At 35.7% G+C, this 22,331-nt stretch overlaps 1 protein-coding gene across 1 annotated transcript in view; it reads left to right on the top strand.

Moving 5' to 3' along the window:
- Nucleotides 1–21,372, top strand: part of PAWR (pro-apoptotic WT1 regulator) — a gene marked incomplete at its 5' end in the record, with an annotated part of 99,936 nt that extends 78,564 nt beyond the window's left edge. Inside the window, 4 exons of the mRNA XM_082665900.1 lie at nucleotides 364–398; nucleotides 16,658–16,805; nucleotides 18,414–18,518; nucleotides 20,703–21,372. Coding sequence (XP_082522026.1) covers nucleotides 364–398; nucleotides 16,658–16,805; nucleotides 18,414–18,518; nucleotides 20,703–20,789 — 375 coding nt within the window. The 3' untranslated portion in view covers nucleotides 20,790–21,372. The remainder of the gene's footprint in view (nucleotides 1–363; nucleotides 399–16,657; nucleotides 16,806–18,413; nucleotides 18,519–20,702) is intronic.
- Between the last annotated feature and the right edge of the window lie 959 nt (nucleotides 21,373–22,331).

Here is a 22,331-nt window from a genome sequence, read left to right as displayed (position 1 = left end):
CTATTGAGCCTGCGCTATAGAGCCTGCGAGCCACAACTACTGAGCCTGCATACCACAACTATTTAAGCCCGTGCGCCTAGAGCCCGTGCTCCACAACAAGAGAAGCCACCGCAATGAGAAGCCCGCACACCACAACAAAGAGTAGCCCCCACTTGCTGCAACTAGAGGAAGCCCGCGAGCAGCAACGAAGACCCAATGCAGCCAAAGATAAATAAGTAAAAATAAATAAATCTATAAAATAATTATTAAAAAAAACAATGGTAATTGTTCCAGTATTCTCTGTCAGTAGTTTTATGGAATACAGAATTGTGTGCTTATACACATACCCAAACTGATATGTCATTTTTTATTTTTACTTTACAGGAGCCATCTAGAACAGTTTCAGGCAGATACAAAAGGTAAGAATCCTTAAGTTATGACTAACAACATATTGTAGACATAAGTGTAATGTCTTCCTGACCATGGCTTAACTAACTAGAACTGTTTCAAACAGCTGTTTGAAAAATAAGAAACCTTAATATTGTGCTCTTAAAAAGAAATTACATCGTAGGCAGGAGTGTAATGTCTTTCTGACCATGACTTATTCTGACATACTCTGCAGTCTTTGAATACTGCAAACACCATGAATTTGTAAGGGTTTGATGAACTTAGCAAAAGAAAAACTGTGTCATTTTCCCTTGTGTATTTAAACACTGAAAATACAGATATACCATCTGTATTAGTCAGCTTTGGGATACCATAACAAAATACTATAGACAGGATGGCTAGAGCAGAAATTTATTTTCTTACAGTTCTGGAGGCTGTAAAGTCCAAGATCACAGTGTCAGCATGGTCTGGTCCTGATGAGGCTTCTCTTCCTGACTTGCAGAGAGCTGCCTTCTTACTTTGTCCTCAAATGGTGGAGAGAGAAGGGGTGGCTTCCCTGGTGTCTCTTTTGATAAAGGCACTAATCCCATCATGAGGGCCCCACCCTCATGACCTCATCTAAATCTAGTTACCTCCCAAATGCCCTGCTTCCAAATATACCATCACATCGGGGTTAGTGCTTTCAGCATATGAATTTTGGGAGTATCCAATTCATTCTGATCTTAGTTCATTCAGGCCACTATAACAAAATATCACAGACAACAGAAATTTATTTCTCACAGTTCTGGAGCGTGGAAGTCAGAGATCAGAGAGCCAGCAGGGTCAGGTTCTGGTTGGTGAAAGCCCTCTTGCCAGTTGCAGACTAACAGCTTCTCACTGTGTCCTCACATGGTGGAAGGGGCTAGAGAGCTCTGTGGGATTTCTTTTATAAGAGCACTAACTCCATTCATGAGGACTCCACCTTTGTGACCTAGGCACCTCCCAAAGCCTCACCTCCTATTACCCTTACATTGGACGTTAGGATTTCAACAGAATTTTTGGGGGGACACAAACATTCAGACCCTAGCAAGTCCATAGCACCAGCTATACACAAGGAGTAATGCTTTTATCAGAAATGTGTTTGAGTGTGTGTACACATGTATAGGAGGAAAATCACAATTAAGTATAAGTTGTTTAACGGAGATGACTGAGATATTAGCTTCTTTCCCTGTTGAAGCCATGAAGGTTGCAGAAGGTGTGGTCATGCTTGTGCTAATAATTCATGGAATAATGGTAAATCTTATCAAGTGCTTATAATGTCCAAGAAGCTTTACGTAGAGATCTCATTCAATTCCCAAAGTTATCTTGTAAGGTAGGTACTGTAGGTATAATATTTACTCTTATTTTATAGGTGAGTGAAGTGGGATAAAGAGGTAGAATCATTTCACTGTGCTTACGAAACTAGTGAACAGAAGAGTCTGGATTTTAACTCGGGCAACCTGACTCCAGAACTCGCATGCTTGCACAAGACAGTCTACCTAGATTTATACATATAAAACCTCTGTCTTGCCCTACTTTTACGTTAAAGTTTAAAATATTTGGTTAAAAGTTGTGGTTATTATAATTCATCTAAAATAAAACATTGATTAAGAAGAGCTCTAATTTTAATACTAAGTTATTATATAGATAAAACTCAATGTTTAACTTTTTTAAAAATAAATAAATTTATTTATTTTTGGCCATGTTGGGTCTTCGTTTCAGTGTGTGGGCTTCTCATTGCGGTGGCTTCTCTTGTTGCAGAGTGTGGGCTCTAGGTGCGTGGGCTTCAGTAGTTGTGGCGCAAGGGCTTAGCTGCTCCATGGCGTGTGGGATCTTCCTAGGCCCAGGCTCGAACCCGTGTCCCCTGCATTGGCAGGTGGATTCTTAACCACTGTGGCACCAGGGAAGTCCCAGTGTTTACCTTTTAAAAGAGATAAGAAGGCCAAGGTAATCAACAATTGACTAAGTAGGTCTGATATGTTTGCCACTGCTGCTGCTTTTATTTTCATTTCTGAGTAATTTTGATCTAGATATAAGGAAACTTGTGCTTGGTAATTTTTACTTAACATGAATAGTTTAAACTGGAAAGACTCTTTTTTCTTTTGCTAGCAAGCATTGCCAATCAAATAGCTTTGATTTGGCCTATTTCCAGGCCACACTTTCAAACCAAAAGAGTTTTTATCATCAGTTTTTGGTTTGGGGAATAAAAATAAACTTCAGTAGCTTACCAAGTTTGCTGTATCATTCATACATATTTAATCCTTATTAAATTATAAACCTTAAATTATAATTGGCACTTTTCAGATTTGCATTCTTTAGGTAGAATCATTAGGGGAATAATTTACAAATCCTCATCAAAAGCTTTATTTACATATTGTGTTAAATTAGGTAGAAAATTGATTTCACATGATGTATGTTTTTATTTTTAAGCTTTTTTTATTGGAGTATAATTGCTTTACAATGTTGTATAAGTTTCTGCTGTACAGTGAAGTTAGTTAGCTATATGTATACATATATCCCCTCCCTCTTGGATCTCCCTCCCTTCCCCATCCCACCCATTTTTTAGACCATTATTTTACTTGTGACCTGTTCATATACTTGTTACTTCTTTTATTTTCATAGCCTAAAGCACATGGTTTGTTACTTTTTAGCTCTCAAAGGTTTAGCCATGTTTAATACTGTTATAAAACAAACAACAACAATTTTTTTTTAAAGTTTCTAGTCATTATTCATGGACTCATAGCAACTCGTAGTTGAACACACACCAAATAAAAACAAGCACAAAATCTAGATCTGAAATTAACAATTCCTTATCTAGAGGAATTTGTTACATTGTATATCAACAGTTCATTACTTTCATTAATCTGTCAGCAAGTTGTAGCAAAGACTGGAGAATGTATGTTATTTGGAGAAGGGTGTCTGCTGATTAATGGGGGTGAAAAAAGGAGGAATGGGCTAAAGGATAGAAATTTGGCATTATATGTTAGAAAATATTTTCAGCAAACCAAATAACTTATGATATATATACGACTAGACAAACTGAAAAAATCATTAGAGGGTACAAGCCACCCACAAGACTAGTTTGTGTGCTCTTGTAAATTATGGATTAAATATTAATTTTTTTCTTACAAATATCAAGGATGTACTTTTTAAGCATTGAGTTTGTTAAGCAGTCACTGTAGTTGAGCTCTATTTTATTGAATCAACTCCTGTTTACCTAGAACGTCTCTTAACATATTCACTGAACTCCTTTTTAAAACATGTTTAAATAACTTTGGATAATTATTTGGAGGGGGGAGTCTTGAAATTTCTGAAACTCAAGGTTTAAGAAGGATGGATCAGTGGTTATGTATTTTTGGGGGTTTTTTTTCCCCCAATGTGTAATTTTCTTAGTGGAATGTTTACTTGGTTAAGTTTATAGTGATTTCTTTAGGATAATTCATTATACTTAACACACCAGAAATGAACAAGTATGATAGCCCCTAACTGGAGAAACTTAAATTTCTAACAGTGAGATAGGTTATAAGCTATAGCATATTAATATAAAGTTACAATACAGGCATTAAACTGATTCTTTAGAAAACCGTTAATTATAGAAATTAATAATTATAGGAAAATTATTACCTATTTATGTTAAATGGAGAGAGGGAAAGCATATTACAAAGAGTATGATATAAAACAACATCTATCTAAATATATATGTGTTCTTAACTTGAACTCTATTGATGAGCTGCTAAAATTCTATATAAAAGAATATCATGGTTATCTGGGAGAAGAGCTATATTTTTCATCAGATTTTCAAAGAGATCTGCAATACAAAAAGGTTATGAACTACTAATATATTGTAGAATATAACAGCCGTTATCTCTGGGTTGGTGGAGTTACTGGAGATATTGATTCATGTTATCTGTTTCCCACAGTGAATATGTATCACAATTTTAATAAAGAGTCTGAGAGATGATTTTGATCTTTAGTTGTTGCTGTGTGTGTGTGTGTGTGTGTGTGTGTGTGTGTGTGTGTGTGTGTGTTTAAAGGGAGAAGAGAGAGAAGACCTACCCAGAGTGAGGGACTGTTTGGGACAGTGGTGGTGGAATTGAATAAGGTAGTGAAACATTAAAAATATGGAGACCAGTCATGTACTTCTTGGTTATTTAGTAATTCCCCGACTTACCTAATACTTCTAAATATTTGGTATCCATTCTAAAACTAGGATTTTACTCATGGGTCTTGTATTTCTTCTAATTGCTAAGGTTTAAAATATCTATTTTAGTGGGAAATTCCTTTAGCTGTAATCTCATAATGCTGCCAATCTTGTTCTCGTGATAGTTTTATCCCCCAACACAACACCTTCTAGTCTTTCCACAGAAAATATGAAAATTCCCAGAGGGGAAAATTTCGGTAAATGGTGGTATTTATCTTTGATGATACTGTTTATTCTTTTTCCTTTTCTGCACATTATGGTTAATACTTTGTAGCTAAGGGCAGAGGGGGATTCTTTTTGGAATTGTATTGGTTAGAGATTTGTGTTAACATTCCTGAATAGAACGTTACAATCTTTTTGGAGTTAATAAAACAATCTTTTATTCTGGGTATTTTGCGCTGTACATATCCAGCCCTCAAAAATAGGTTAAAAACATTTCTGTTTTTATTTTTTATTTTTTATTTTTTTGCGGTATGCGGGCCTCTCACTGTTGTGGCCTCTTCCGTTGCGGAGCACAGGCTCCGGACGCGCAGGCTCAGTGGCCATGGCTCACGGGCCCAGCCTCTCCATGGCATGTGGGATCTTCCCGGACCGGGGCACGAACCCGTGTGCCCTGCATCGGCAGGCGGACTCTCAACCACTGTGCCACCAGGGAAGCCCCTGTTTTTAAAATAAACAGAGCTAAATTTGGTAATAAGATCAGTTAACACAGTTATTCACAATTATGACAGTGTTCTTTACAAACCTAATACCTAATGGGGATAAATCACTGATTATGTTTTTCAGTAATAATTATTCCTTGTTTTGAGTTTGTATGATATTATCACTTGTGTATTGACAGGCCTAATAGGAAGGATTTTTAAAATTGTTAATAGGTTAAACTTTTTGAAAGGCTGTTTTAAGCTTGTACATCAAGCAAACAAACATATTAAGGGATATCCACATTTTTAGGTTTTCGTTTGTAGTTGTCAGCGTTGTGGTTTCTACTTGAATAATCTGTGGTTGATGCAGATAAGTGGACTTCTTTTTAAGTGAAAAGAGGTCCTTTAAAATGATTCTAATGCTCTTTTATAACATGATAGATAATGGCTTTGGTGATACCTTACCCTCTTGATTTTCTTCCTGCCACTTTGCCAGTATTTCCCAGTTTTTATTTGTAGTTCTTCCTTTCCTGTACTTACTCTTTATGTGTTGATGTTACTCAGCTCTTTGTCTTAGACTATTCTCTTTTTGTTCTGTGTATTTGTTCTAGAAATTTCTTTCACTCTGGTGACTTTGGTTACTGTATATACCTACGTTGATGATTTTAAATCATTAGCTCTATATCTGTATAACCAACAACTTTCAAATGTCTACTTATAGATATCTTAGAAGCATCTTAAACTCAGCATGTTCAAAAGTAAACTTGTGAAACTTAGTGGATTTCAGTAGTTGGTATCAAAATACATTCTTGCTCAAGTCAGAAATCTGGACATTGCTTTTGACTCTTCCTTCCTTCTTCCTTCCTTCCTTCCTTCCTTCCTTCCTTCCTTCCTTCCTTCCTCCCTCCCTCCCTCCCTCCCTCCCTCCCTCCCTCCCTCCTTTCTTCCTTTCCTTTCCTTTCCTTTCCTTTCCTTTCCTTTCCTTTCCTTTCCTTTCCTTTCCTTTCCTTTCCTTTCCTCTCCTCTCCTCTCCTCTCCTCTCCTCTCCTCTCCTCTCCTCTCCTCTCCTCTCCTCTCCTCTCCTCCCCTCTTCTCCCCTCCCCTCCCCTCCCCTCCCCTCCCCTCCCCTCCCCTCCCCTCCCCTTTCTTCACAACCTCACTTAAATTCAGTCATTGTAGCTCCAGTGCCAACCCACCAATCTAGGACACCATCATCTCTTTTTTAAAATAAATAAATAAATAATATATAAATATAATATATATATTTATTTATAAATTTAATTAATTAATTAATTTTTGGCTACGTTAGGTTTTTTGTTGCTGCGTGTGGACTTTTTCTATTTGTGGTGAGCAGGGGCTACTCTTCGTTGTGGTGCCCGGGCTTCTCATTGTGGTGGCTTCTATTGTTGCAGAGCACAGGCTCTAGGTGTGTGGCTTCAGTAGTAGTGGTGCACGGGCTTAGTTGCTCTGCGGCATGTGGGATCTTCCCAGACCAAGGATCGAACCCTTGCTCCCTGCATTGGCAGGTGGATTCTTAACCAGTGCACCACCAGGGAAGTCCAGGGACACCATCATCTCTCTTTTTTTTTTTTTTTCATCATCTCTTACATAGATGATTACAATACCCTTCAAACTGGTGTCGCTGCCTTCAGTTTTGCTCATTTCTAGTGCATTTTATTAAAATGATTCTGTCACTTTCCCTGCTTTAATGACTTCCTATTACCTTTAAATGAGTCTAAACTGGTCTCCAAGGCAGGGTGATGCACAAGACAATGTTAGGATGCAGGAGGGAAATATTAGATCTTCTGTTTGTATTTACCTTTTAATCTAAAAGACAGTAAGACATCTACAGTCATCCCTTGATATTCACGGAGCGGGGATTGGGTCCAGGACCCTGAGGATACCAAAATTTGTGGATGCTCAAGTCTCTTGTATAAAATGGTGTATTTGTATATAATCTATGCACATCCTCTTGTATACTTAAATTATCTCTAGAATGCTTATAGTACCTAATACAGTGTGAGTGCTATATAAATATGTTTGGCTTTTTGGAAATTTCTAGCATTTTTCCCCCCTGAATATTTTCAATGTGGGTTGGTTCAGTCTGTGGATGTGGAACCCACAGATTCGTAGGGCCCACCGTATACTTAATAGCTAGCACTATGTACTTGTTATTTATTCCCTTGTTCTATGTATCAGATGATTATTTAGTTTTTGAGGTATCCTGAGGAAAGTTTGTTCACTTTCTAAATGTTGCACAATAGTGTAATTTGAATGGTTAGATGGATTTATGAATTATTATGTTGTTTAACTAATACAAAATGGATAGGTCGGGGGGAATTTAAGGAGAATATAAAAATAAGTATATAAACGCAAAGGTGATCATGTGGTGTTCAGTTGGCAAGATACACAAAATCAGATCTGTTCTTATAAATTAGAAAAAAATTTTGATGCTTGCTTTGGAGTTTTAAGTGAAAATTTAAAAAACTTTAAATTCTTCCTGTGAGACATCTCTTTCTGCTGTTACAGACATTAAAAATCAAATATGCATAGAACTACACCTTCAAATCTCTATATATCACAAAGAGTTAAAATAAGTTCCTCAGAAGTGAAGCATATTCAAATTATACTTTCATTAAAAATACTATAGTCGGGCTTCCCTGGTGGCGCAGTGGTTGAGAGTCCGCCTGCCGATTCAGGAGACACGGGTTCTTGCCCCGGTCTGGGAAGATACCACATGCCGCGGAGCGGCTGGGCCCGTGAGCCATGGCCGCTGAGCCTGCACATCCGGAGCCTGTGCTCTGTAACGGAAGAGGCCACAAGAGTGAGAGGCCCGCGTACCCCCCCCCCCAAAAAAAATACTATAGTCAATTTTTGTGAAAACAAAAAAATTTGTATCATAAATAATTAAAATGTATATTTAGGGACTTCCCTGGTGGTACAGTGGTTAAGAATCCACCTGCCAATGCAGGGAACACGGGTTTCATCCCTGGTCCGGGAAGATCCCACATGCCATGGAGCAACTAAGCCCATGCTCCACATCTACTGAGCCTGCCCTTTAGAGCCCACGAGCCACAACTACTGAGCCTGTGCACCACAACTACTGAGCCTGTGCACCACAACTACTGAAGCCTGCCCGCCTAGAGCCTGTGCTCCACAACAAGAGAAGCCACTGCAGTGAGAAGCCCACGCACCGCAACGAAGAGTAGCTCCCGTTCACCACAACTAGAGAAAGCCTGCGCACAGCAACAAAGACCCAACGCAGCCAAAAGAAAAAGGATGTACATTTAAAATCTTTTCACCCCTTTATGTTATATTTTTAGTGATACAGATAATATTTTAACAATATCACATTATAAATCATATTATTTGATTTACATATGTTTGTATAATAAAGTATATATGAATATGTAATATATAACCAAACATAATGATATTGTAAATCGATTATAAAGATAGTAGATAAATATACATACCAATGTGTATGTAATGAATAAATTTGGAGACCATTAGTTGAAATTCTTCATAAAAGAGCTTTCAGCTCTCCTGCTTGCTTTTCCAGTGTCTTATCTTGCTTTCAGGTCTCCTGCTTGCTTTTCCAGTGTCATATCTTATCACCCTTATATTTACCTTTCATGCTTTAGCCATATTGGATTTTTCTGTTTCTCAAAGGGCCACGTACTCTTTGTTTCTAGATATTTACACATTCTTATTCCTCTTTTAAGTCTGAGTTTAAACATTCTTTAGCATAATGCTGCTCAAAGTGTGGTCCTTGAACTGTTTGTAAGTAATCCATGACAAGGTAAGAATAAAACTTGAGAGTAAATGTTTAGAAGCCTGAATTGCATTTTAACATTGTCATCATCACACCTAAGTGCATGATAAGCAGAATCCTTTCAGAACAGGATATCGACTAGTTCAGGTGCTGTGGTGATTTTTTTTAATTTAAGTTTTTAGAGCAAAATTGAGGGAAAGGTACAGAGATTTCCCATATAAACCTGTCCCCACACACGGATAGCCTCCCCATTGTCAACATTCCTCAATAGGGAAGCCCATTTGTTACAACTGATGAACTTACACTGACACATCATAACCACCCAAAGTCCATAGTTTACATTATGGTTCACTCTTGGTGTTGCACATTTTGTGAGTTTGGACAAATGTATAATGACATGTATCCATCACTATGGTAGCATTTTAGTCTCTCATCTTTTTATTCTCTCCATAGTTTTGCCTTTTCCACAATGTCATATAACTGAAACCATACAGTATATAGCCTTCTCAGATTGGCTTCTTTCACTTAGTAATATGCATTTAAGTTTCCTTCATATCATTTCATGGCTTGATAGCTTATTTCTTTTTAGTGCTGAATAATATTCCATTTTCTGTAGTTTATTTGTGTATTCACCTGGAAAGGACATCGTGGTTGCTCCCAAGTTTTGGCAATTGTGAATAAAACTGCTATAAACACCCACGTGCAGGTTTTTGGGTAGACATATGTTTTCAGCTCCTTTAGGTCAATACCAAGGAGCATGATTGGCGATAAGAGTATATTTAGTTTTATAAGAAACCACGAAACTGTCACTGAAGCGGCTGTACCATTTTACATTCCCACCAGCAGTGAATAAGGGTTCGTGTTACTCCACATCTTCACCAGCATTGATCCTGATTTTAGCCATTTTAATATGTGTACAGTGGTATCTCATTTTAGTTTGTATTTCCCTGATGATATATGATATGGAGCATCTTCTCATATGCTTATCTGCCATCTGTATATCTTCTTTGCTGAGGTGTCTGTTACGTTCTTTGGCCTATTCTTCAATCGGGTGGTTTGTTATTGTTGAGTTGTAGAATTCTTTGTATATTTTGGATAACAGTTCTTTACCAGATGTGTCTTTTGTAAATATTTTCTCCCAGCCTGGCTTGTCTTCTTGTTCTCTTAACATTGTCTTTCACAGAGCAGAAATTTTTAATTTTAATGAATCCAGCTATCAGTTTCTTTCATGGATTGTGCCTTTGGTGTTTTATCTAAGAAGTCATCAGCATATCCAGGGACTTTTACATTTTCTCCTATGTTAGTTATCTTCTAGGAAATTTTGTAGTTTTGCATTTTTCATTTAGGTCCGTGATCCATTTTGAAGTAACTTTTGTGAAGGGTATACAGTCTTTGCCTTATTTTTCATTTTTTGCATGCGGATGTCCAGTTGTTCCAGCATCATTTGTTGAAAAGACTGTTTTGTTCCATTGTATTGCCTTTGCTTCTTTGACAGAGATCACTTGTGGGTTATTTATGTGAGTCTCTTTCTGCTTCCATTGCTGTTCCATTGCTCTATTTGTCTCTTCTTTCACGAGTGTTGCACTGCTTGATTACTGTAGCTTTATAGTAAGCCTTGAAGTTGGGTAGTGTTAGCCCTCCAACATTGTTCATTAATATTGTGTTGGCTATTCTGGATCTTGCCTCTCCATGTAAACTTTAGAATTAGTTTGTCAATAGCCACAAAATAATTTGCTAAGATTTTGATTCGGCTTTCATTGAGCCAGTAGATAGTGGTAAATCAAAGTTGGGAAGAAGTGACATCTTGCCAATATTGACTCTTCCTATCCATTAACAGGGATTATTTCTCTATTTAGTTCTTCTTTGGTATCTTTCATTCAAGTTTTGTTGTTTTCCTCACGTAGATGTTGTATATATTTAATTAGATTTATACCTAAGTATCTCATTTTGGAGAGAGCTAATGTAAATGTATTGTGTTTTTAATTTCAAATTCCGCTTGTTCAGTGCTGGCGTGTAGGAAAGGGATTGACTTTTGTATGTTAACCTTGTATCTTGCAACCTTGCTATAATTGCTTATTAGTTCCAGGAATTTTTTGGTGTGGATTCTTTCACATTTTCTCCATAGATGATCTTATCATTTGTGAACAAAGACAGTTTTATTTCTTCCTTCCCAGCCTGTATTACTTTTATTTCCTTTTCTTGTCTTATTGCATTACCTAGGACTTCCAGTAAGATGCTGAAAAGGAATAGTGGTGGGGGGGGACATTCTTGCCTTCTCCTGATCTTAGCAGGAAAGCTTTTGAGTGTCTTACCATTTCATATGATGTAGGTTTTTTGTAGTTATTCTTTATCAAGTCAAGGAAGTTCCCGTCTGTGCTTAGTTTGTCCAGTTTTTATCATGAATAGATGTTCGATTTTATCAAATGCTTTTTCTGAATTTATGGGTGATCATGTGATTTTCTTTAGCCTGTTACTGTGATAGATTACATTAATTGATTTTTTTTTAAACTGTTGAACCAGGCTTGAATAAATCCCACTTGATTTTGGTGTATAATTCTTTTTATACATTCTCGAATTTGATTTGCAAATATTTTGTTGAGGATTTTTGCATCATGTTCATGAGACATCTTAGTGTTTAGTTTTCTTTTCTTGCGATATCTTTGGTTTTGGTATTAGGGTAATGCTGGCCTCATAAAATGAGTTAGGAAATATTTCCTCTGCTTTTATCTTCTGGAAGAGATTCTCTCTCTTTCTTAGTTAGCTTGGCTAGAGGCCTATTGCTTATATTGATATTTTCAAGGAAATAGCTTTTGGTTTCATTGATTATTCTGTGTTGGTTTCCTGTTTTCAATTTCATTCATTTCTGCTCTGGTTCTTGTTATTCTTTTATTCTGCTTACTTTGGATTTAATTTGCTCTTTCTTTTCTAGTTTCCTAAGGTAGAAACTTAGACTATTCATTTTAAATCTATCTTCTTTTCTAATATATGCGTTCATTGCTATAAATTTCCCTCTAAGCACTGCTTTTACTGCATTCCACAAGTTATAAGTTGTGGGTTCGTTTTCGTTTTGTTCAAAATATTTTAAAATTTCTCTTGAGATTTCTTCTTTGACCTATGTGTTATTTAGGAGTGCACTGTTTAATCTGCATGTTATTTTGGGGCTGTTACTGGTTCTAGTCTAATTCTGTTGTGGCCTAAGAGCAGACATTATATGGTTTCTGTTCTTATAAATTTGTGAAAGTGTGTTTTATGGCTCAGAATATGGTTTATCTTGGTTAGTATACCATGCAAGCTAGAGAAGAATGTGTATTCTGCTCTACCTGTGTTATTTTTATGTTAGTCATTTGTAACCCAAAATGTGTAAGAATTGAAGAAGGATTTATTTACCTTAAAAATCATGTGTTAAATTTAATCAGGCATATTCTTGTTTCATAAGTAAAATAATTAAAAAGTAAATATATAATAAATCAAAATAAAACAAATAAAAACAAAAAACCTTTTTTATTCTTTTCAATTTCTGCTTTTGTTAGTATTACCTAAATCTAGGAAGTAAAATTTTTTTTTTTTGCGGTACGCGGGCCTCTTACTGTTGTGGCCTCTCCCATTGCGGAGCACAGGCTCCGGATGCGCAGGCTCAGTGGCCATGGCTCACGGGCCTAGCTGCTCCGTGGCATGTGGGATCTTCCCGGACTGGGGCATGAGCCCGTGTCCCCTGCATCAACAGACGGACTCTCAACCACTGCGCCACCAGGGAAGCCCTAAAATTTATATTCTTTATTTTCAATCTTAATTTACTTATGATAAGGAAGCTTTCCTAGATTATTTTTTTAATAAAAAAAGATACATCTTTTCTGAATGTGACAGTAATACTAAACCAAATGATGATGATGGAAGTAATTTCAAAGAGGTACAGACCAAAAGAGTTTGTACTAGTTTTGTTGGGAAGTATCCTCCCTCCTATATTGAGTTCAATTTTTAGCCATTATTGATGGGAAGTGCTAAAACCACAGTGGGTTATTTGCAGTGATGTACTGGCTGCTAAAACAATAAAACCATCAAAATTTAAGTGGCATTTACATGCATGACATAATTATATTCACAACCACAAATGCCTTATTTGAAAGAAGAACTATTACAGTTAAGCTGACAGAAGAGATCTTCAGGATTTCATATATATTCAGGATTTCATTAGTATTTTGTGAGTTTCTTTTACAGTCTGACTTCAGGTTGCTAACATTAAAAAACTACACACAAATGACAAGACAAAGATGTTCGCTGGAAGGTGTTGGATGAATCTGTAGCAAAGAAGGTAGTTCATGTAATATTTCCCAGCAACACCCATAGCTTGGTATATTTAGGGACAGTTTTAGTCATACAGAAGACCAACTCTTAGACAAATCAGGATAGCAAAGGAATTTTTCTTACAATATGATCAGCACATTGATTTTGCTCACATGACAGTAATGTGAAGGAAGAATTTATTTTTCAGCTTCCTTGCTGACAAACACAGCTTGTCTGAGATATATAAAACTTTGAAGAGTTACCAAGTCAACAAATGTGGTTTGGTGTTTTGCTTTGCTTTGCAGGAGTATGTTCTGATTATTATATAAACAGTGACAGGGAAAAAATGTTGAAACTTGTGCCAGAATGTAAATCAACTTCCTGCTTGTTTCATTGAGAAAGTCTTGTTATGTCGGCTGAACTAAGTAGTGTACTTGGTATATCAACTAAATTAACAGTTCGCTAAAAGTGTGAATTACTTAAACACTAATACATTAAATTTGAGGTTTTAAAACAACTAAATGATAGTTTGGAAGCTGAGCCCATCAGCTGTTACGATATGCTGAGGTATACAGTAATTTTTAAAGGGAAATTTTCAGGCAAAGTATTTGACCTTTGGCATGAACACTTCATGTTTTTACAAGATAAAAAATCAGGTTTTGTAAATCAACTATACTTCATTTTTTTTTAAAAAGAAACTAGTTTAGTCCCCAGCTTTTAAAATATGTGAATTAAGGTTATTTGTCTGATAGCATCATTGTTTTTTAAAAAATGATCTTAATTAGCCTTTCATGCAAGAAAGAAATATCAAATGTTTTCAGTGTTACATAAGGTCAAAGGACAAAAATGAAAGTTAGAAATTTTGGGGAAAAGATTCTTCAAATTGTTATGATGGGTTCCACAATTTATCGGTAAGTAGGTGATGATTTTAATATTGCACTGTTGCAAAATGTTATAAGCATATACCTTACAAATTTGATAAGACTTTGAATTTTATTTTCCATCAAAAGAAAACCCATGCATAGGAAATTAATAGATCAAGAATCTATTATTTTTCATCAAAAGTTATTATAGATTTAACTATACTTTTGATGGATAAATTTTTGGAACTGGCTACCAATAAAGAATTGAGGACAAATTTTGAAAAGTGTCATTTTCTGCATATTGGGTAAAAGTTAAAACTGAATATCCTGAGCTTGCTAAAATTGCTTCAAAGTCTCTTCCCCTGTTTTGGCCAATATACATCTGTGAAACTAATTTCTCTGTTGTGAGTGCTACTAAAACAAATCATAGAGGTAGTTTAGATATACCTTACCCCTTGTGATCAGCATTGTCATCAGTCCAACCTAGATTCGGTAGATTAGCAAGAATGATGCCAGCCTCCAAAAGAGCCCCCAGGAAGCTCTACCTCCTGGTATTTTCACCTTGTGTAATCCCCTTCCACATTCAACATGGGGTTGATGTGATAGTATGTCACTTCTGAGTTTAGGTCATAACAGAGACTGCAGTGTCTGTCTTGGTTGTTGTGTCGCTTTCTCTCTGGAAGCCAGCTGCCTTGTCGTGCACAGCCCAGTAGAGAGGCCCTCATACTGAGGAATTGAGGCTTTTGGCCAACAACCAGTGAGAAACTGATGAGGCCTTTTACCATCAGCTCAGTGAGGCAAATTCTCCAGCCCAGACAAGGCTTCAGATGACTGTAGCCCTGACCAACATCTTGACTAAAACCTCATAAGAGACCCTGAATCATGAACACCCAGCTAATCTGCTTCCAGATTCCTGACCAACAGAAATTGTCAGATAATAACTGTGTTATTTTAAGCCACTAAGTTTTGGCATATTTTTTTATGCAGTAATAGATAACTAATGCAAAAGCAAGAAGCAAGCTTATTTGTTATATTAAAAACTTTAAATATTGACATATGCTATTAGTTCAGAATGTGTGAATTGGTGTTTAATATGAAGAATGGCTATTTCAGTGATAACTTTTGGTTAAATAAGAATTATGAAATGACAAAAGTTGCTAGTGCGATAGCTGTTTTCTATAATTGCCTATATGCATACTTCCAATGAAAATTCTGCAGTTTTATGTAATTCTTTTCTTTTTTGTTTATCCTGTTTTTGAAATATAATTTTATGGGTCTGAATCTAATAAAACATTTAGGCTTGTATTTTGTATGGCCTCTTTTACTTTTATTTTTCCAGTTCATTTTTGTTTGATCTTACAAAAGTATTGGTCCATGGGGACTTCCCTGGTGGTACAGTGGTTAAGAATCCGCCTGCTAATGCAGGGGACACGGGTTTGAGCCCTGGTCTGGGAAGATCCCACATGCCGCGGAACAACTGCTGTGTGCCACAACTACTGAGCCTGTGCTCTAGAGCCCACAAGCCACAACTACTGAGCTCGTGTGCTGCAGTTACTGAAGCCTGTGTGCCTAGAGCCTGTGCTCTGCCACAAGAGAAGCCACCTCAATGAGAAGCCCGTGCACCACAATGAAGAGTAGCCCCTGCTTGATGCAACTAGAGAAAGCCTGTGTGCAGCAGTGAAGACCCAGCACAGCCAAAAAAAAAAAAGTGTTTGTCCATGATGTAATGGAATTTAAAAATAAAAGGAGAAAGAAAGTGGTTCTTCACTACAGATAGGCTACATTAGGTCCACTGTCATAGTTCTCAGAGTACCTTACACTTACCTTATTGTGATAGTTGTCTTGCTTTATTGTCATTGGTTATATTCCTATTACACTGAAAGCTCTATGAAAGTCAGAGTCCATGTTTGCACATCTGTGTTTCCTGTTCCATCTTCAGTACTCATAACAGTGTCTGGTACTTAGCAGCTACTCAGTAGATACTGGTCAAAAGAATTAATTTAAAAAAAATTTTTTTATCGTGTTGGAATAATGATTAACTTCCATAATTATAAATAAGTTGGCTATTATAACCATGTGTCCTCAGGGGAATGATAATTGTTTAGGGTGAACAGAAAATACTCTTGGCACTCTTCTTGCTGAATATTAGGTATCTTTAAAAATTTGGGGGGCTTCCCTGGTGGCACAGTGGTTGAGAATCTGCCTACTAATGCAGGGGACACGGGTTGGAGCCCTGGTCTGGGAGGATCCCACATGCCCCGGAGCAACTAGGCCCGTGAGCCACAACTACTGAGCCTGTGCATCTGGAGCCTGTGCTCCGCAACAAGAGAGGCCGCAATAGTGAAAGGCCCGCGCATCACGATGAAGAGTGGCCCCTGCTTGCCACAGCTAGAGAAAGCCCTCGCACAGAAACGAAGACCCAACACAGCAAAAATAGATTAATTAATTAATAAATTCCTACCCCCAACATCTAAAAAAAAAAATTTTTTTTGTATCTTTTTTATTTCCATAGCACAACCACTGCCTCTGAAGAAGATGTCTCAAGTAGATTTTCCCGAACAGATAGAAGTGGGTTCAGCAGGTATAACAGGGATGCAAATGCTTCAGGTAATTTGGTCTCAAGTAGCACATTGGAAAAGAAAATTGAAGATCTTGAAAAGGTATGAATTACAAATTATTTAAGATTTATGAAATTAATATACCATTGGGATCCCTTTTTCACTTTCATAGCAGCACAGAGAAAAATTGAAATGTGTAAGGAAGAGACAGTGACAAAAAAGGGAAAAGAATGAGGGGCACTAATGGAAGATAACCAGTAGTGTTAATCGGTACTTCCATGTGTAGTCAAATAAAAGCTTTGAATCACTCTTAATTATATATTTTCTAGATGCATAATGGCTAAGCATTTTCTGATTTCCTTAATACTTTTCTGTCCAGTTCTGTTGATGTTAAAACTTTTAGAAATGGAGCCAGCTCTTGAATTGGTTAATATTTAATGGATACTCTCATTTTGCCAAGTGTTATCTTTAATATATTGAAAACAATCTTTGCCTTTGAAATGGTTAGAAGTCTCTGCTAGCAGTATGTACTACTGTGTGTTTATTATATTATCTGTACAGATTGTAGACTTTCTTCTGGGTTGTGAGGTAGAGCCCAGAGCCACTGTGGTGTTTGAAACAATTTTAAGGATAAACCTGTTTAGGAGTATCTTTGAGAACATCTCAAATGAATATTGGCATTAATTTATTAACCATGGGGTCTCAACTTTGTTCTGTAAACATTAAATCCCTAAAATTGATAATGGTGCTGAATTACTTTCTGATTGTTGAAAATGTGTTTTATTTTGCTGAACTGAAACTATTCCTTGTGATATAAAAATTGTTTTAAGTAGAGATTGAATTTTAAAAATTGTTTCTTTTTATAATATTATGATTATTGTTAGTTCACATTCGAACTTTAACCCTAGTTTCTGTGAGTTTAAATTAAAAACTTTAAGGAATACATAGTATAATAGTTTTCAAGGGGGTTCTTCAGAAGGGCTTTTAAAGTTCCACAAGAGTTTGGATTGAGTTCCTAGCAGTTGGCAGCAGCTGATTAATGAGGCTGGCTGGCTGCTTTCCTCTGAGGGTGAGTAAGAAAGAAGCCAAATTCTATGTGAGACCTTTTCAGTTCTGCTTCACTTTTGCCCCCAAGGTGGCTGACCCAGCGTAAAGTCCAGGCTTCTGATAAGATTTCTTTGGAAAAGGTGTTGCATTGTTTAAAGAAAAAAAAAGTTTAAAAACCAGTAATCATTTTCAGTTCCTTCATTTTATCCATTGTCAGTTAACTGGCAGAGCCAGAAGTAAAATGGAGGATCATTATTTTTCTGTTTAGAGTTTTCCATAGAGCCATCTCCTTTTCTTGAACTTTGTATTTTTTATTAAAATTTTGAATTTTCTTCAACAGGGTATTGGTCATTAAATGTTAAGATATTTTATTACTAATGGTGGTGATCAACTAAAGAGCTAAAGTCATTGAGTATTGGTATTTGTTAAAAACTTGGGTAAACATAGATTTAATCAGAAGTATATTTTACAACTCCTGTATTCCTCTCATTCTCTGGTTCTTTTCTGGGATGGGGTCCTCCTTTCCTTACCAAGTGACTTAAGAAATTCATTGGAAATCTTCATGTATCTAAGGTACTTCACCAGACTTAGCAGATGTATGCTATTTAAGATTATAAACAACTTGTTACTTCCCAATTAATACTTTGTAATTATATCTACCAGGAAGTGGTAAGAGAAAGACAAGAAAACTTAAGACTTGTGAGACTAATGCAAGATAAAGAGGAAATGATTGGAAAACTCAAAGAAGAAATTGATTTGTTAAATCGAGTGAGTATTCACATATTTCAGTTTAATGGTTTCCTTTTTTTCTGTCAACTGGATGAAAATACATAAATATGAAGAAATTATTTAATTTTATTAAATAATAATATGAACTAAATAGTTCATTCTTTTGTTAATGCAATAGTAATTTGTGGTAGCCAGAACCGTCATTTCATTCCATAAACTGATTTCCTCTGGCCAGTTACCAGTCAGTTGTATTTACTTAATATTGTTCTTTTGGGGATGGACCAGTGAATGGATTTGTTCTGTGTTTTGTTAGAGTCTGGAGGTAAGAGGCAGCTTGGTCAGCACCACACATAAAATGGTACTGGTACAGAGTTGCCCCAGTGAAGAACTAAAATTGCTACTGTCTTGCCATAAGAAACTCCATATGTCCTTGTCTTTGTGGTATTTTCACCACTTTTTTTTCTTCAGTTATACATATGCATCCCCAGCTTTAGGTTTAGCCTAAACCTAAGGTCTCTCTTCTTTTTTTTCTCTTTCAGCCCTAGAATTTACTCCCTGCTTAAGAAGCAGGTATTAATGCTAGGCCATACTTAGGTAATGGTAATGAGGAGAGATTTCATAGTTTCCCTTTTTCGAAGGCTTTACATAAGATGGAGGAAAGAAATAAATTTGCTTCAGGGAAAAATGGAACAAATTCCTAATCCAATCTTAACTCTAATTCTAAAAGAAGGGAAAATAGAAAGCTTCATTATGTGCAGACTTATTCTAATACAGCTCTCCAGCATTAACTGCAGGGTGTGGATGAGGACACTGAAACTCAGAGTTTAACTTGCTCAAGGTCATATGTAGTAATCACATAGTTATCTGCTGAGCCAGTATTTGACCCTCAGGTATTCAATAGTTTTAATTCTAAGTAAGCTCTTCCATTCTTATAGACTGCCTTTCATCTTGGTTTGGAACACGGGCATTCCTCTTTTGGTTCTAGAATATGATTCAATAAAATCTGTAAATATTTTTATGTCTATGATGTATTCGCATTGTCTTAGTGTGTTCATTAAAAAGAATAAAAAAAACACCTGCCCTTACAGAGTTTGTAATCTAGTAAATGATATGTGAATGTATTTTATTATTTAATTCTAAATCTTAGGTAGGTCTCAGTTGTAGTGATTTTAGGAATCCCGTATCTTTATTATTGTTAGTTTCAACAAATTAGTTTCCTAATATCATTAATTTAGTTTGTGAGTAAATACAAATTCTGTGTTTGAACATTTAAAACTCATTTACCTAATTGTTCAAAGACAGTATACTAAATGTTTCAGAATTTTGCTATCCAGTAGTACACTTAGAATTCAAATTGATTTCTCCAAGTTTAGTATTTTGAATTGCAAGGATAAATCTATAAATGTTTTCTTTTCCAACCATCAGTAAATAGTCTACCTTGAAATAGTCTTTCTTCAAACTAAAACTTATAGTGGATTGCCTTTGTATTTACCAACTGGTGTTTATATGGTACTAAGATTAATATAAGGAACATAGAGCTAGAATCAGATAACTTTAAAGCACCTAGTTTAGTGGCTTTTGCATTTTTTTAAGCTCTAAACCTTTTCCTTAAACAAAATATCATAGAGAAGCCTAACATAAATTGAACCAGATCAACTCTGTAAGCCCCAGACCTCCTTTTCTGTATACCTCAGTTCTATCACCTCCCCAAATTCTCCCCCTGCAACATGCATACTTGTCAAAGATCACCAACGTGGTAGGGGTACATCTAGAACTTGTACCTGGATCTTTTTGATGCCTAATTTGACACAGGGTTGCAATCCAAGGCCCCAAACCTCACATTGACTGCATATGTATTTAGCTCTTAGTTTGGGGAAGGAGGGATTTGTTTTTAACTAAAAACTTAAATTATTTATAGTGATTAAAAATTGGAAGATTCACAATAAAGAATTCTGATTTCTGGCTTCTCTTTAAAAACTGAAAGATCTGGCAGGAGCTGGCCTGCATTATCATGATACCAGTGAGGAGTCTAAGTAGTGGATGCTGCCTTTAGGTGGGGCATATTCCTTCCAAAGTTGTTTTCAGAACTAGCCCTCGTTTGCAGACTAATTGCTTGTATGAATTATCTTTGAATGTATATTTTTGAAATTTTTTTTATCACCTTCAGAATACTTTTAAGTGTTTTAAAAACTTACGTATTATTTTCCTTTTTGTTTCCTTAAGGACCTAGATGACATAGAAGATGAAAATGAACAACTAAAGCAGGAGAATAAAACTCTTTTGAAAGTTGTTGGGCAGCTAACAAGGTAGAAGATTCAAGGCTCAGTGTGGAAAAATATTTTAAAACTACTGATTGAATGTTTTGGGCGCTAGGACAGTATTCCTATGCTGTAATACATTAAACTAACTAAGTATGTATATTTATTTCTAGAAAACAGTGGATGTTTATTTTCAAAATATTTCTTTTTCATTATCAGTTTCAAAAAGTATCAACCTTTTAGTTCACAAATAAGTAACATCTTTTAGTTATTAAACTGGTAGGTTATGCCTCTTTCGGTTTTGTGTGGTATTCAAATAACATATGGTTTAAAGTCACAACCATCTGAATATATTTCATCTATGGTAGTGCATTTTCTCCCTAAAAGAATATACATAGTCTTTGTTTACATGAATTCAAATACTTTTTAGGGAGTTACCTGCAAATGCCTTATTACTGATGTGTGCAACCTTTTATATGTTGATGATTTACTCCTAAAGGTCTTTATCTACTGTCATTTGTTCTCTCAACTTATTCTAAGCAATTTAGAGGAACATAGAGTCACACTCTTTTGTATAACAGTCATCTTTAAAAAAGGAAAGCTATTATAAAAAGTCAGTTAATATCATATACTAGTTGGCTAAATATAAAATTTAAGAGAATACTTGAATTATGCTATAGTAAATTAAAATGTACTATTTTGTATTCAAATATTGAAATAAATTTAAAATCACTTTGACTTCAGAAAAACATACAATTGTAATTTTAATGTAAAATTTCTTATGTAGGTACTACTTTTTTTATTATTATTATTCCAAGGTTTATAAGTGAACATGGGGTATTTTAAAAGTTGTTTATTCATCAAGCCTAGAGAGTGTATACAATTTCAGTGTAGAAGGAAAAAAAAATCCATATTTTTAATTATCATATGCATTAAAATCAAAACCAAAATATTTATCCACATTTAAAACATTTGTACTTACTGTAACAAAACAGTATGTAAACAGAAATAATACTGAAATACTTTGCTTAATTTCTAACTTGGAGGATAACACTGTGACACAGTTGTTCCCATATGAGAGAATTATTCCCCTACCTCAAATTTAAGGGATTTTCTTCCTAACATTGGATTTATAAAAACAATTATTTTGAAGAATTATACAAATTTTCTCTTTTATTAAGTAACAATAATGTTTAGAATTATTTTATATTATTACATTCTCATGTTGAGTAAGGAAACCTTCTCCTTTAAAATACATTAAGAAATATCTGTCTGAAGTTGAATCTCAAACAGTCTACTGGTACCCTTTTATCCCATTAATGTATGTAAATGGCTTGAACATAGTAAAAACCCATTTTGGGTACCCTACTGACTCTTTTCCTTTTACGTGCTAAGCCACTTCATTATTCACTGTTAGAAAAATAGGGAAGGTGAGACAGTTGGGGAAAAATGCAGAGTAAATGATAAATATCAATGTTGAATACTAAAACTCTGCAATAATCTAGATCGTGCCCTCTCCCCTCCCCCATGCCCCCAATTCAGAAGTTTCAACGTTGACTAATCATCAGAATCATTTGGGTTGCTTAAAAAGAAT

This window comes from Grampus griseus (genome assembly GCF_964374135.1).
Source record: "Grampus griseus genome assembly, chromosome: 11".
Lineage (NCBI taxonomy): Eukaryota > Metazoa > Chordata > Mammalia > Artiodactyla > Delphinidae > Grampus > Grampus griseus.
This window is presented reverse-complemented; position numbering and strand designations above follow the sequence as displayed.